At 34.9% G+C, this 17,522-nt stretch overlaps 1 protein-coding gene across 1 annotated transcript; it reads left to right on the top strand.

Annotated features, from left to right (window-relative positions):
- Positions 1 to 859: 859 nt before the first annotated feature.
- LOC115428745 (progranulin-like) lies at positions 860 to 15,727 on the top strand. The gene is made up of 6 exons (XM_030147954.1): positions 860 to 977; positions 7,022 to 7,171; positions 7,260 to 7,517; positions 11,128 to 11,301; positions 11,400 to 11,543; positions 14,987 to 15,727. Exons 2-6 carry the CDS (start codon positions 7,022 to 7,024, stop codon positions 15,122 to 15,124), a joined length of 864 nt encoding a protein of 287 aa, XP_030003814.1. The 5' UTR covers positions 860 to 977; the 3' UTR covers positions 15,125 to 15,727.
- The last annotated feature ends 1,795 nt before the right edge of the window (positions 15,728 to 17,522 follow it).

Here is a 17,522-nt window from a genome sequence, read left to right as displayed (position 1 = left end):
TTCAGCTTCAGTTTGTCATGTCTTTTATGGATTGGGATTGTCTCTGTCAACTCACCATGTGTTTTTTTTTTTTTTTTATCAATAACTGGAAATTTCAGGCGACCCTATTTGAATTCCCCCCCCATAGGGTCCAGACCCCAAGGTTGAAAATCACTGCCCTAGGGGATAATAAAGTACCTGGAACCTTGATCTACAAAGACAAAACATTTAGTAACAGATTAAAGATACATATCTCTACCTATATATAGTATCTCTATTACAGATACTGGTAATGTAGCACTTACTTCTCTTAAGACATTGTTCATATTTGTTCAGGTTATTCACATGTGAAAGTATAGTTTTTAAATGTAAATATTTTTATGTAATTTTACTTTTGTATTTACAAGGCTGACAATTAATACTGAACAAGCAATAACTCAAACTATGAATTATAAAAGAGTTGCAGCATCTAAAACTGAACACAATGAACATTTGACAGAAAAACAGAACCACAGTGCTTCAGTTTCAACTTCAGTTTGTCGTGTCTAAATGACACACGCTAACGGCAAGTAGGTCATTTTAAACTTTAAAATGACCTACTTGCCGTTAGTGCGTGTCATTTAGTCCACTTCAGTTTTCAGTTTGATAATCCTGTTTTTGTTTAACTGTGACATTGTATGGTGTTTTACAGGCAGATCTTGTGATTCCAGGTGTCAACCATTAAACCTGTAAAGTAAACCTGGAAGTGCTGTAGTCCAGTGTGTCTACAGCATGATAACACTTCCTATCACTATCCAAATATGGCTGAGGGGTGTGAACTACTTTCACAAAGTGTTGCGAAGACATAAAACGAAAGTCACAAGATACTGTACAGTTTAACTTCCTTGTTTTGGTTAGTGGGATGGCCTAAGGTGTGATATAAAGTGCTTTTGCAGAGTGGTGATTCATTTCAGTAGAGAACACATGACAGGAAAGCATTTGTTTTCAGCCATCAAAAGGTAAGTCATTATACTCAACTATAATAATCATAGCAGCTTTTTTTAATCTTTATCAACCAGGAAAGTGCGTTAATGTCTATTCACAGCTTACTGTTAAGTACTATTACTGTTAATGTATCTGAGTGAAAGCAGTGAATCCAATTAAACTGAATATGTGTCATGATTCTTCTCCACTTCAGTATTTTCCTTGTCCACCTTCTTTTATTCACCCTCTCTCTCCCTTTATTTCTCTGTCTGCTTCATGCTTTTTACCTCTGCCAAGGAGGTTATGTTTTTGCCAGGGTTTGTTTGTTTGTCTGTCTGTCTGTCTGTCTGTCTGTCTGTTAGTGTGCAACATAACTCAAACAGTTATGGACAGATTTGGATGAAATTTTCAGGGTTTGTTGGAAATGGGATAAGGGAGAAATGATTAAATTTTGGTGGTGATCGGGGGTGGGGGGCCCCACGGGGGGGTGGTAGTGGTGGTGGGGGCGCAGACCACAAAATTTCATCAAAATCTGTCCATAACTTTTTGAGTTATGTTGCACACTAACGGACAGACAAACAGACAGACAGACAGACAAACAAACAAATCCTGGCAAAAACATAACCTCATTGGTGTGAGGGGGCCCATGGGGGGGGCCACTGATCAGCCTTGGCAGAGGTCTGCGCTCTCCGAGTGCTTCTAGTTAATGTTTTTTTTTTCATTTACCTGTAGTTGCTCTCATATACCTACAGTTTTACCTTAAATAACCCATTCACCCACCAGAATCACCCGCTTCCCATCAGCCTCTGCATACCATCACTAGATCTGATGCACCAGTGGATGGTCCGCTGCAAATTCCAAAGAACTGAGTTCAATAAGAAGTGAAAGTTAGTTGATGATGTTGTGGTAAACTGACACCAGTTCTCACAAAAGTCCCAGAGTTTCACTTCTGTGCCCTGCACTTTGCTTTACTCAATACCTCAGCTTTGTGTTTGAGCTTTAAAAGAATACTGTTGTTCTTTCAAACAAGTCTGACCAGATTTTTACTGAAACTGTCCAATGATGAAGCAACAATCAAATATTAAACAAACAATCTTTACCACTACAATTCACAGATATATTTTGCACCTTTTACTTCAGTGCATTCATCTAATGGCTTTATCTGTTGTTTTTGTCCAAATTCAGATTGTGACATACAAATCATTTCAGAAGTTTAACCCTTTAACCCCTCATGTGTCTGTAGTGCTTGTTCTGAATGTATGATTTATTTTAAATATTCCGAAAAATGCAACCGTTTGCTCAGTAGAAAAAATTTCACAACACGCTGATAGAATAGACCTTTTTCTTTCCATAGACATCTGAGCATGCTCAGTGCAGCCCCCGCCTCCTGTGGAATGGGGGGTAAAACACAGAGCAGTGAGTGAGACTGACTCACTATAAAAATAGATGATTTGGGCTTTTTTTTTTCCTTGTGGTTTTTTTGTTTTCACTGTTGTTTGCAGTGTTGTCGTGATTTTTATTTATTTATTTATTTATTTATTTATTGTACTGAGTTTTGATCGTGCAACTGTTTTATGGAGTTCAACCAGGTGCCAAAAAGGAGCTGATTTAGAAAAAAAGAGCCCTCAAACAAAAACTACTGGACCAAAATTCAAATCCTTGTTGTTCAGTGTGTTCCAGTTCACAGTTCATGTTCCACATCCTAAATCTCTTATTGACGTACATTCTGAGTGCCTTATTTAGTAAAAACCTGTCAAACTTCAATTCCTGTCTTTGTCTTTTTCTGTTATTCCACCCCATTTTTGACCCTAAAACACACAGTAAAACAAAACCACTGAAGAAAAGAAACACACGCACATACTAACAGCAGCTTTTATGACACTGAAACAGACACAAATTCACAGCAGCACGTTTACCTGAAATAATGTCTCGGGGGTTAAAAAGTTAAGAAATATTGGAAAACGTTAACCAATAGAGTCACATGCATTGCCCTGAGCCTTGAATATTGATTCATCATGGCATCATCAGTGCTTGGGCAGTGTCACAATCAATGTCACAACGTATTGCATTAGGTTTTGTAATGATAGTGGAGATTTGGACCGTTGTGTGAAGTCTTCATCAAATCCCAAAGATTCTCAGTGTGGTTCTGGTCTCATGCTCCCTGAACCACTCTTTTACAATCTGATCCTGATGAATCCAGTCATCTTAGAACAGGGGTCTCAAACTCATTTTCTTTCAGGGGCCACATTTAGCCTGATTTGATTTCCAGTGGGCTGGACCAGTAAAATTATAACATAATAACAATAACATAAATAATGATAACTCCAAATTTTTGTCTATGTTTAAATGCAAAAAAACTTCCTGATTAAATTATGAAAATACTTACTTTTATAAACTATCCAAACAAAAAAATATGTGAATAACCTGAAAAAACTGAAACTTCTTAAGAAAATAAGTGCAATTTTAACAATGTCATGTCTCAACTTATCATTTGTACATGTGCATTATGGATCAGATCTACAAAGACACTAAACACTTAGTAACAGGAAGAAAGCTGTTAAAATTGTGCTTAAGTTTCTTAAGACATTTCAGGTTGTTCATATTTGTTCAGGTTATTCACATTTTAATGTTACAGGATAGTTTGTTAATGTAAATATTTTCATAATTTAATGTTATTTTTTGCACTAAAACAAAGACAAAAAATTGAAGTTGTCTTTATTTATAGGCATAGTGGAATACTATTTTTTTCACATCAAACTGAGAAGAAAATACGGAGTCATTATTTTTTGGAGGTTATTATTCTGTTATTTGACTGTAGATCATATTGGTCTGTATGTGGAACCTGAACTAAAATGAGTTCCACAGCCTTGACTGTGGAATTTTTGCACTTTGCAAATCCATCCCACGGGCTGGATCGGAACCTTTGGTGGGCCGCATGTTTGAGACCCCTGTCTTTGAATATACCAGTGATATTACTGAAGAAAAACACTACTGATGTTGAACCCTGGTCATTCAGTTTGTTCAGGTTCAGTCGACCTCTGACCAACTGAACCAACCCCAGATCATAACACTGCCCCCCACAGGCTTGTGCTGTAGGCACTAGGCATGATGGGTAATCACTTCATCTGCCTCTCTTCTAACCCTGGTACGTCTGGAACAGGATCAACCTGAACTCATCAGACCACTCTGAAATACAGTCCAGTCTTTATGCTCTCTCTCTTAAGAAAGGAGAAGCTACTGCATCAGTGAAAAAGTTACAGATCATGTTGAACTGAAACATATTAATCACTGCACTAATTATCATATGAAAGGATGGTGATATATTTTGGATGGGCAGTAAATACAGTTACATACTGTATAAATACAGCTGAAACACTTTTTATTTTGATAATGGTTCCAGTCATTCCTCATGCAAAAATAAAATAACATTTTCAAGGATCTGGCTCTTTAAATACGTGTGATATTACAGCATTAACACTATTTGTACCCCGCTCTCGAGGGCGAGGCAAGGGATATTGTTTTTGGTACAGTTTGTTTGTTTGTTTGTTAACATTCTAGCAGCAAAACTATTTGTTGAATTCATACCAAATTGGGTTTAAAGATTGCCAATGACCCCAAAAAATGTTATTACATTTTGGAAAAAGTAGGTCAAATTTATAATTTTCAATAAATTTTTTTTTTTTTCTTATAATGGGCAAAATTTCAAATGTCTGTAGCACCAAAACTATCAGATGAATTCATACCCAATTGGGTTTGTAGATTGCCAGTGACCCAGAATAGATGTGATTACATTTTGAGAAAAGTAGGTCAAAGTCTAAATTTTGTATGAATTTTTTAAAATCTTTTTTTTTTCCCCCATTTGATTTAAATGGGAGAAATTTCACATGTCTGTAGCAGCAAAACTATTGGTTGAATTCATACCAAATTTGGTTTATATATTGCCAGTGACCCAGAATGGATCTCCTTACATTTTGGGAACAGTAGGTCAAAGTTCAATTTTTTATTTTTTATTTTTTTTACTAATTTTTAAAATCTTCCCATTTACTTATAATGGGTGAAATCTGTGTGAGGGGCGGGGTTTGTTGTGCCTGGCACCACTTGTCTGAATTTGTTCTCGGTAGTTCTTCTAGGTTTAACTGGGCTGTTTCGCTCTTTTGAAGTTGAACCCATTGAACCTAGAAGAACTACCAAGAAGAACAGTGACCTGGGCAAATGAGAACTTACACAGACTTTCTGAATTGTATGAACTATTCCCTTTGGATGGAACAGACTTGTACCAGTCCTGCTTTCACTCAGGTCTGTAAACATCGCTATGCAAAAGCTAGTGAAGTATATTTAGGCTACATCAGGCCAGGCAAGACAAGGCAAATTTATTTGTAAAGCACCATTCATACACAAGGCAATTCAAAGTGCTTTACAAAGGCATAGAAACACATATAATTACATTAAAATCATAGAGAATAAAACATTAAACAAATGGAAAGTGCAGACATCACACCAGTAACAGAAAAACTTGGCTAATAATGAACCTATTCAACAACGCTGGTTGGACGTTCTGGTAAAAATTATGCCCATTAAAGACTTTAACTTACAGACATATATCTTACATTTTATTGTGTATATTTTTAGTCTATGTGTGTGTTTTTGTTTTTTTTTTTTTTTTTACTTTTTCATTTAGTATATTAAAGAGAGATGATAATCACAATTAGCTTCCTATGCTAGGCAATTCAAAGTGCTTTACAAAGACACAGAAACACATAAAATTACATTAAAATCATAGAGAATAAAACATTAAACAAAAGGAAAGTGCAGACAACGCACCAGTAACAGAAAAAATTGGCTAATAATGAACTTATGCAATAACATTAGTTCGACGTTTAGGTAAAAATTATGCCCATTAAAGACTTTAACCAACAGACATATTATATCTTATATTTTATTGTGTATATTTTTAGTCTATGTGTGTATTTTTTTTTTTTTTTTTTACTTTTTCATTTAGTATATTAAAGAGAGATGATAATCACAATTAGCTTCCTATGCTAGGCAATTCAAAGTGCTTTACAAAGACACAGAAACATATAAAATTACATTAAAATCATAGAGAATAAAACATTAAACAAAAGGAAAGTGCAGACAAAGCACCAGTAACGGAAAAAATTGGCTAATAATGAACTTATGCAATAACATTAGTTGGACGTTTAGGTAAAAATTATGCCCATTAAAGACTTTAACCAACAGACATATTATATCTTATATTTTATTGTGTATATTTTTAGTCTATGTGTGTATTTTTGTTTTGTTTTTTACTTTTTCATTTAGTATATTAAAGAGAGATGATAATCACAATTAGCTTCCTATGCTAGGCAATTCAAAGTGCTTTACAAAGACACAGAAACATATAAAATTACATTAAAATCATAGAGAATAAAACATTAAACAAAAGGAAAGTGCAGACAAAGCACCAGTAACGGAAAAAATTGGCTAATAATGAACTTATGCAATAACATTAGTTGGACGTTTAGGTAAAAATTATGCCCATTAAAGACTTTAACCAACAGACATATTATATCTTATATTTTATTGTGTATATTTTTAGTCTATGAGTGTTTTTTTTTTTTTTTCATTTAGTATATTAAAGAGAGATGTAATCACAGTTAGCTTCCTATGCTAATGATATTAGCATATATTTTATGTGTCACGTGATGTAATAAAACAGCCAGTCACAGCAGATTATAGCAGAGCATCCATAGCATCAACTATTTACCAGATACTCGCCCTCACTGCTTGTTGTTTATCATTTATTATTATCATTTTTGTACTTTGTATTATTTTAGATCCCTACAGTCTTTGGTTTCAGTCAGTCTGCTCTCCTGGCTAGAACTTTTTATTTTTCTTCATAAATTCGCTGCACATCTGTCTGTTCGTTGTGTACATTTGGGTCCCTTTCTTGCCTCTGGACTGACTGACTATGAAATGTCTTAAAAACCAGCCTGGAAAACTGACTAGAATATTGAAATACCATGTGATACAACGTATTAACTAATTCCTTCCAATCTTTGGTTGAACTTTTCCTGTGCAGATGTTTCGGATCCCTGTGTGGCTGCTGTTGGGACTGTTGACATGTACGTTAACGTCCTGCTTGATCACATGTCCCGATGGTCGTGAGTGTCCCAATCACTCAACCTGCTGTGTGGGTGAGGAGGGATATTCCTGCTGTTTCTATCCACAGGTAAGTTTGGTTTATCAGAATTACAATAACCTGGTGTTTGTCTTTCATTTGAATGTAACTCCTCTGGGGGTCATGTTGGGGTCTCCAGGCCGTGTGCTGCTCTGACAAGGTCCACTGCTGCCCTTCTGGGTTTCGTTGTAACATGACCGCCGGGTTTTGTGAGAGAGAGAACAAGCCGTGGATGAGCATGCCTATGGTAAAGAAGGAGGCCGCGGTTGACAACAGCCACATCCGAGAGCGACAGAAGAGTTCTGTTGTGTTTTGTGACAACCACTGGGCTTGTGCTGATGGTACAACCTGCTGCAGACACCCCAAAGGAGGCTGGTTCTGCTGCCCCCTGTCACCTGTGAGTCACCCTGTTGTCTTGTGGCATGTGATACCTGACTGTTATGCAACATTTATCCACTATTGATAGGACATTAACCTAACGCGAACTCATATGACTGAGTTTCTGTAAGGCATTTTATAGAAAAACCATTCACTTGTTCTATTATGGAGTAAATATGTTCTTTTATAGAGAAGTCACCGTGGTTCCGCCCACTGAGTGGCAGAAAGAGGGAGATGAGTAGCAGCGTTGGCTTCAATATTGTCTAAACTTAAGAACAATATTTAATAAAAAATGGGGAAGAGCTGTTGTGAGATTGATTGTATGAACAGGTTTGAAAAGCAGTCGGAGCTATTGTTTAACAGGCACCGAAAGACAAAGAAAACAGAAGTAGATGGATCCACAAATCCAGGAAACCAAACCTAGATCTGTGGATCCTGTTTGTTGTCAGGTAACATTAATTTATGCTGTATTTTTGGGTCAAATCAGACCTTAAATTACGTATTGTTTTGGCTAACGTTACTTCTTAGTGCAGCTCTTGGTTTCATGATCAGATCTTTCATGGTTTTTGTCTTCATTTTGTGATTCTGAACCTTGTGCTCCTACATGATTAGTAAACTAACTGAAACTGAGGCTAACCTAGTTTTTCAAATACGGGGGAACTGGAGAATAAAGCTACGACGAAGTATTAGGACCACATGTGAAAATAAAAACACTAGTCACTACGAGAATAAAGTAAGAAAATATTGATATAAAACCTGTAATTTTATGATAATATTGTCAAATACAAAAAGAATCACAATGTTATGAGAATTAAGTCGTAGTTAAAAAAAACCCTCATAATTTAACAAAAATGTCATTCATTAATGAGATTAAAGTCGTCACATTCCGACAATAAAACCATAATTTTACAAGAATAATGTTGTAATTTAAAAACAGGTGGGGAAAATATCATAATTTACAAGAATAAAGTGGTACCCTGCTCATCCACAGCAGTAGTATCTGTGTTGGATAAAGTTCTTGATCTGAACTAGACTCAGTAAATCTCCTCAGTGCCAGTAGATCCTGCATATATTCACTGGGGTCAGTACACGGTCTACTGTAAATGCACTTTGGATCAGCTGGTTCTGGGCCCTAGTTCTGGACCCTGGTTGTTAGTAATGATGAAACCATGTATATTTTTTTCAGGTAAAAATAGCGCTGATCCCCTCCACCCTGGATCTCAGGATACTCGATTTCTGTCCACATGTCAGTGTTCGTGGACCACTTGTTCTTTGGTAGCTCGTACAGATCCATGTCCAGTCCAATTGTTCTTAATTTAATTTCATATTTCACATTTTCCCGCTCTGGCTGTGTTTACTGCTGTACTCCGTCATGTTGAGCAGGTTGGTTTTTGCCACTCAGTCTGACTTAGAGGGGTGTGGCCCGGGGGGTAAGTGACGTATGTGCATACCCTCTATTGCACAGGTGTCAAACATGCGGCCCAGGGGCCAAAACTGGCCCGCCAAAGGTTGCAATCTGGCCCGCGGGAGGAATTTGCAAAGTGGAAGTTAGGGCATCAAACTCAAAAATAATATCATAATAACCTATAAATAATGACAACACCAATTTTTTCTCTTTGATTTAGTGCAAAAAACGTTAAATTATGAAAATGTTTACCTTAACAAACTATCCTTTAACAATAACATGTGAATAACTTGAACAAAATGAAGAAATGAGGAAAATTAAGTGCAATTTTAACAATTGTCTGCCTGTTGTGCATGTGTTTGAATGATAAGTCGAGGCATAATATTAATAAAATTGTACTTATATTTCTTAACAAATTTCATTTCTTACAGGTTATTCACATCCTTTTTGTTAGAATAGTTTGTAAATGTAAATACTGGCATAACTGAACATTATTTTTTGCACTAAAACTATTTGAAGTTGTCATTATTTATTGGTTATCATGCTGTTATTTTACTGGTCCGGGCCACTTCAGATTAAATTGGGCTGAATGTGGCCCATGGAAGAAAATGAGTTTGACACCCCTGCTCTATTGCATGTATCTAATTGTATACATCAGGTTTTTCAAGAAAAAAAATAGCACACTGATCATGTAGAGGGCTTCAAAACTCATGTATCAAATATGATACGTTTGGTGTTAGGGTTAATATCTTCTCAAACCAAAAACAAACATTTTCCCCAATGATGTTTTTTTTTTTTTTTTTTTTTTAATCTTTTGTGGTCATTGTGGGTCAGGGGGAGGTGAGCTGGAATCTGCTGTTTCACCACTGGATGTCACTAAATAGTACACATTAAACCTTTAAAGAGGCTTTTGTTTTTGTCATGTGCAGCCACATTTCTTGACAGTTTCCACCAAGGTTCTAATAGTTTTGGATTTTTCATGACAGTTTAGTTTTATTTAGTTTTGACTTTTTTTTTTCTCTAATTCAGTTAGTTTTAATTCGTTTTTAGAGCAGGTTTGCCATTTTTAATTAGTTTTCTTTTTTTTCTAAATGCTTAGTTTTAGTTTAGTTTTAGTTTTAATTTTAGTTTTGTCGTATCTTTTCTCTTCTTCTCCGTTTTATTCAAATAAATCCCAGACAGGACTCTGCTGCTTCTCCCAACTTTAGTCTCCATGTTTCCAGGTAGAGTGGGGACCAGAAGACGACTGGAAACCACAAGTGAACACAAGTGACGGACCGTCAAGTGTCGTATTAGCTAAAATTGCTCAAGTGTAATAAATCGATTTCATATCAATCCGACATTGACAAAAACGAAGGGAATTTTATCTATAATTTTTATACGTTTTAGTTAATTTTGTAAGGACACAATACAGTTTCAGTAAGTTATTGTTTTTTTCTTTTAATTATAGTTTTTATTTATTTCAGTTAACGAAAATGTTTCTTCAATTCTAGTTTTCGTCATTTCGTTAGTTTTCGTTAATGATAATAACCTTGGTTTCCACAGCTGACTTCCTTCCTCTCTGGTCATTAGTGGTTTATTTTAACCCTTTCATGCATGAATTATGAGAACCTTAATCAATTTTTCCTGAGTGTTTTTATTCCTCTTTAGGCATGAAAAAAATAATGTGATTGAAATTTTTGTTTTTTATGAATCTATTTTTCATGGAGTTACAAAAATGTCCACTTAGCTGGACACCATGTGTTTAATTTTTGAATGCAAAAAAACCCCCATGCATTTACTGTCATACTGTGTGAAAACAATGAAATAAATGTTTTTTTTTTTAAATGTTGCTAATCTGATATTTTCTCACATTTTAACAAACTATAATAGTAGTTATTACTCACTCAAATAATATGCAAAAAACTACAAAACACAACAACTCAAAAAAAAAACAACAACAACTGTTAATTACAGCCTAATAACAATTAGCAATTGATTTACACTCAAATATGTTGCTGGAGATCAGGTTTATCAAGAACAAAAATGTTACAGTCACGGTATGAATTGCAGTGTATTATGGGATGGTGCATAAGTATCCACTGTGTTGGTTGATATGCAAGTAAAACAACAAAATCCATGAATATACAAGAGAACAGCTGTAGAATAACTGTCCACTGGACTGACCACTATGCATGAAAGGGTTAAAGCACATGGACTGATGCATTAACTGTCTGCTGTGTAGGCTCGGTGCTGTCTGGATGGGTACCACTGTTGTCCGTACGGCTACGACTGTGACCACACTTACACCAGATGTGTACGGGAAGGCCTGACTTACCCTTTCACCCCCGAACAACCAGCAGCTTCACGCCCTGCCTTCCGTATTTCGATTTCAGAGGATGAAGGCAGAGTAAAGGAGGTAGGACGCATCACATTGTACGGACATTATAAGGTGCTGCATCATGATGTTCTATGTTTATTTATCAAACACGTCCTAGTCAGTCTACCCTTTTACAGACACCAATGGCAGCTCTAACAGAGGCCAGTGACGGCACAAATGGGCTTGGAATCATTCGCTGTGATTCAATGCACTACTGCCCAACAGGGACGACTTGCTGTAAAGGACTGGCAAGGCAGTGGAGTTGCTGCCCTTACCCACTGGTAGGAATTCTATGTTGTGTTTACAGAAAAAAAGCAGACAGTATTAAAGAAATGACACAATACAGTAAAAGTGAACAGTGAAGTCAATAGTTATATGTTAACCCATAAAGACCCACAAAGAGGCCGGTGACCAGAAGCATACTCAACTCTAATGTTTATGAACTGTTGATCCAATAATTCTATCAATACATGTAAATAATTGGTGTAAAATGGAGTTTGTCGTCTTTTCATAATCATCAGATATGACCCATTTGGACATTCAGAGGCTCCATAGTGAATTTGATTTGTATTTTTATTGTTTTTATTTTAGATTATTATTTCAGTTTTATCCTATTTTTAATTCTTTTTTTTTCTTTTTTTTTCTTTTCCCTGTGTATTGTTTATTTCCGGGGACGTATTCACATAAGCCTTTATTAGCTTCTCTTTATTCCTGCACAATCATGTTACTTGTTTGAATATTGCTGTTTTTTTTATCTTGCTGTTTTATGATGTGCAAATTAAAAAAAAAAAAAAAAATTAAATAAAACAAAAACAAAAACATGGAAACATCGATTCACCAGTAAAACTTATGTAGTTTGATAAATGACAGTGGTTTTTCATGCTTGTTTTTATGTTCAGTTAATGATATATTTTGCTGAAAAGGTATTTAGTATTTATTTATTTATTTGCACACCACAAACCAACCAAAAATAAATAAATAAATAAAAACTTATCATGCAAGGAACATCATTGTGCAGGAGAGGATAGAAGCCAAACTGCTGCATTTTGTACTCTGCTGTTGTCACTTTATCATGGCTGTAACCACTTTTAACATTTAACAAAGTTTACAATAATGCACGGTGCACTTTACCACTGCTGCTACTCCTACTGTTGGTTTTAGGTGCTTACTTTTATTTATTTATTTAATCAGGCTACTCATTTACATTTAGAGTTGTGAGTTTGCTTAGTTTTTTAGATTTGCTTATTTATATTTATTTAGACTCCCTTTTTAGACTTGTTACAGTTTGTTAGATGTGCTTAGTTGTATTTATATAGGCTTCTTATTCAAAGTTAAATTGTTATAGCTCTTTTGCTTAGATTGTATATACTCGGCAAAGGGGTACCTGCAAAGTAAGAATTTTATTGTACGATGTAACCATTTGGTTCACTGTGCAAATCCTTCTGAGGCCCAGCAATGCATTTTTGTCCTCTGTAGGTGACAAAAGTTTGACAGTTTTACTTAAAAAATGCTGTCTATTGCAAAGGACATTCCATCAATAATAAAATAAATAAATAAATAAATAAATAAATAAATAAATAAATAAATATTAAAAAAAAAAAAAAAAAAAATCTGAAAAAATTGTTGCATTAAGCAGTTTCCAATCAAGACAATTGTTTAATGTAAAAAAAGGTAAATTTTTCACTTTCCTGGGTCTCAGGAGGATATGACAAATAAATGTTTTCTATTCTATTCTATTCTATTCTATTCTATTCTATTCTATTCTATTCTATTCTATTAAGAAAGACTTATATAAATACCTCCCTGGAAATAAACAATACACAAAAACGAAATAAAGAATAAAAATATATAGATCTGAAATAGCAATTAAAATTTAAAAAATAAAAAATACAAACCACATGATATAAAGCTTTACAATTTCTTGGAAATTGGAGTCCTTTTCAGATGCTTTTTAAATAATGATAAAGAAGATGTTGATTGAAATTTAGGTTTGATTGTAGATTATTCCAAAGAAGTGGTCCACAATATTTAGAGAATACTGACTGACAGACGTCCGCCAGTACAGAAGATAAAATTTGCTTGAGTATTGTGTAGGATAATTGTTAGTAACAAAAGACAACATAAAAAAGTTCTGGAAAACCTTAGGAAGGACATGAGTTAAGTGAACATATTTGTACATGAAGACGCAGGTCTGGTAAATGTTCACATCAAAGTCACGTTTTCTTCAGTTTTATGTTTTTATATAATGAACTTTGAATTTGCTCTGAGCTTTCAAGAACATCAGGGGTGTCAAGCTCATTGTGGTTCAGGGGCCACATTTAGCCCAATTTGATCTTAAGTGGGCTGGACCAATAAAATAATGAGATTATAACTTATAAATAATGATGACTAAGTTTTTCTCTTTGTTTTAGTATGAAAAAAACAACCAGTAAATGATGAAAATATTCACATTTTACAAAAAAGATGTGAATAACCTGAAAAAAATTAAATTTCGTCAGAAAAATTTGTGCAATTTTAACAATATTATGCCTTAACTTATTATTTATACATGTACATTACACACCATATTACACAAATATTTGGTAACAGGCAAAATTGTTAAACTTTTGGAGTTTGGAACTAAAATAAGAACAATTTCTACAATATTACATTGCAGCTTATTATTAACACAACTTACAGATCACAATGGATCGACTTCATTCCTGTATATATTTGCATTTTATTGTGAAAGGGTAGTTTTGTAAATGTAAACATTTTCATAGTGTAATGTTATTTTTTTCACATAATTTTTCAAGATGAAAATTCGTAGTTGTCATTATTTATAGGTTATTATGTTATTATTTTACTTGAGATTACATTGGTCTGTATGTGGAACCTGAACTAAAATGATTTTAACCTTGACTGTTAATATCTTCAAGTGTAATTTTGCACTTCTATCCTGAGGCCAGTCTGGAACCGATGGTGGGCTGGATTTGGCCTGCCAATGGCCACGTGTTTGACACCCCTGACCTACATTATCAGTAAATTAAATATAGGGAAAAACACATAATTAACCTCCGCCAAGAAGGTTATGTTTTTGTCAGCATTGGTTTGTCTGTTTGTCAGTGTGCAAGATAACTCAAAAAGTTATGGACAGATTTGGATGAAAATTTCAGGAAATGACGATTCTGGCAGAAGGAACAAATGATTCAATTTGGGTGGTGATCGGGGTGGGGGTGGGGGGGGCACTGATCTGCCTTGGTGGAGGTCTGCGCTCTCCGAGTGCTTCTAGTTTACAATGAAAAATTCAAAAATACTTAGGCTTATATTATAACTAGAAAAGCACTCTCCGCCAAATCAGATCAGCCCCCCCCCCCCCCCCCCCCCCGATCACCACCAAAATTTAATATTTTTTTCCTTGTGCCAGTATCAACATTTCCTGAAAATTCCATCAAAATCCGTCCATAACTTTTTGAGTTATCTTGCTAACAGACAGACAAACAAACCCTGATGAAAACAGAACCTCCACCGTTCCTTGGCAGAGGTACTAAATGGCGATAAATTGCTCAAGAAAAGTAGGAGCTGGTACAAAATAGCACTGGGTCTTTATGGGTTAAAATGTAAAATCCTGTTACAATCCTTGCATTAACCATAAACATGAGGTAAAACATAACTCTTCACCTGTTATTGCTGTGAGTTTGGCGTCATCCTTTTGTTTTTAACCCCACTTGTGTCCTACTTTCAGGGTCAGTGCTGCTTAGATGGTCGTCATTGCTGTGAGTATGGATACACCTGTGACCCCTTGTCTCAATCATGCAGAAGATTTTACTCTCAGATCCCCGCAGGGACCCAGCAAAAGGCCAAAGCAGACCGAACGCTTTGACTTTGAGACTTTGGTTTTTGCATCCTGACACCTTCACCTATATCGCTTCATCAGTTTGGTTTTGGTGCGACTTTTAAGATGAGCTCTAACAGAGTGTATTTTTTCATTGGAGGAATCAACAATTATTATGATGTGGGATTTTGGTTAAAATTAGATTAGTGGCCTTTTCATTTAGCATAAGATTTCCTTGAACTGTTTGCATCCATGGGTTTCATTTACCCTCACTCTTATAATGTGGGTAATTTCATATTCTGATTGAACATTAACCCTTTAACCTCTGAGACAGTATTTTAATGAAAGAGGCTGCATCTGTTTCAGTGTCATAAAAGCTGCTGTGAGTATGGGCTTGTGTTCCTTTTCTTCAGTGGTTTTATTTTACTGTGCGTTTTAGGTCAAAACAGGGTGGAATAACAGAAAAAGACAAAGAGAGGAATTGAAGTTTTACAAGTTTTTACTATATAAGGCACTAAGAATGTACAGCAATAAGAGATTTAGGATGAACTGTGAACTGGAACACACTGAACAACAAGGATTTGAATTTTGTCTCAGTAGTTTTTGTTTTTCTTTTTTTTCTATATCAGTCCAGCTGCTTTTTGACACCTGGTTGAACTCTAAAAAGCAGTTACATGGTTGAAACTCAGTAAAAACACAGTACAAAAAGAAAGAAAGAAAGAACGAAAGAACGAAAGAACGAAAGAACGAAAGAAGAAAATCACAACAACACTGCAAACAACAGTAAAAACAAAAAACAAGGAAAACACTGTAAAAAAGAAAGGAAAAACAAAATCACAACACTGCAAACAACAGTAAAAACAAAAAAACAAACAAGTAAACACTGTAAAAATTAAAAAAAAAAAAGAAAGAAAAAGAAATTCACAACAACACTGCAAACAGTAAAAACAAAAAACAACAAGGAAAACACTGTAAAAAACAAACAAACAAACAAACAAACAAAAAAAAAAACAAACAAAAAAAACAACCTGTGGTTTTTTTTGTAATTATCTTCTTATTTGGAAAGTCAAATGTCCATCACATACATTATTTACAGCCTTAATCATTCAAGTAAATAAAAAGGATGGATGTAGATAGTTTGAGTGATCATATCCATACTGCTCTTCCAGGCTTTCCTTTTATGAACCACTAATTTTCAGTTGAAGCGATAACACAACAAAACAGAACAGGGGAGCGAACCACCTATTACAATCAAACCATCACATATAAAGTGGATAGGTTCACACAAAGCACAAGTTCAGTCAAATGAAATCAGATCTGACTGGTTTAACAAATATCAATTCACTTGGATCAGATCTTATACATTTTTTTCTTTTTCAACTCAGAGGGAAAAAGATATCTTCTCCATAACATAAATCTCATAGACAATTCCAATCCATTCATCAATGGTGCAACCTGGTTTTTAATCACGAGTTTTGGCCTCCATTACACAGGTGTTGGGGGGGTGCACTGAGCATGCTCAGATGTCGATGGAAAGAACAAGATCTATTCTTTCAGCATGTTTTGAATTTTTTCCTATTGAGCAGCCATACATTCAGAACGCTCACCACAGACACGTTAGGGGTTAAAGGGTTAAACCCAGCAGTACAAGGGTGTAGTAGTAAATATAGTTAAATGAATCTGTGGAAACTCAATGGTGTTGTTTTTATGATGTTACTTTTATACTGAAATGGAAAGTCAAAACCTGAGTGCACCTTTTTAAAATAAAACATGGAATTGTTGGTCAAATATTCTGACTCTGTACTTTACTTACACCTGACATCCACATGAACTGAACCACATGAACATCCACATGAACTGTGATTATCAATAAATTATGTTTTAGAGATGGAGTATGACTCTCTGCAGGACTGACATTTCTTTTGTAAAGAGGAAAAAATAAATTTTAGTTCATTCCCTTTGGTTCAGGCTCTAAAAGAAACATTGAAACCAAAGCACCAAAAGCATTAGTTTCTGAAATATTAGGTGTCATTGAGAAAACATTAAGGAATATGATGAGCACAATTCCTGACTGAAGTGGAAATTAAATGTCACGACATTTCTTGGTTTGTTACAATCGACTATTTAATTAGCAAATGATTGAATGTCTTTTCTCATCCTTGTTGCATTGTGCTGTGGTGCAGCATCAGGATAGAATCTAGATGCATTCAGATAAGAAAGAGTTTTTTTTTTTTTTATCTGTTTTTTGTCTATTGTATATTTATTTATTTATTTATTTATTTATTTGTCTTTTAGTCTCTGTTTTCTGTTAATTGTCTTCTCACATATGTGTGTGTGCGTGTGTGTGTATATACAGGTATATGTATATTTTGTCTATTGTCTTTTTTTTCTCATGATTTTTGTCTGTTTTCTTGGTTGTTGTCTATTGTCACCTATCAGTTTTTTG

The sequence above is a fragment of the Sphaeramia orbicularis genome, chromosome 11 (genome assembly GCF_902148855.1).
Source record: "Sphaeramia orbicularis chromosome 11, fSphaOr1.1, whole genome shotgun sequence".
NCBI lineage: Eukaryota > Metazoa > Chordata > Actinopteri > Kurtiformes > Apogonidae > Sphaeramia > Sphaeramia orbicularis.
This window is presented reverse-complemented; position numbering and strand designations above follow the sequence as displayed.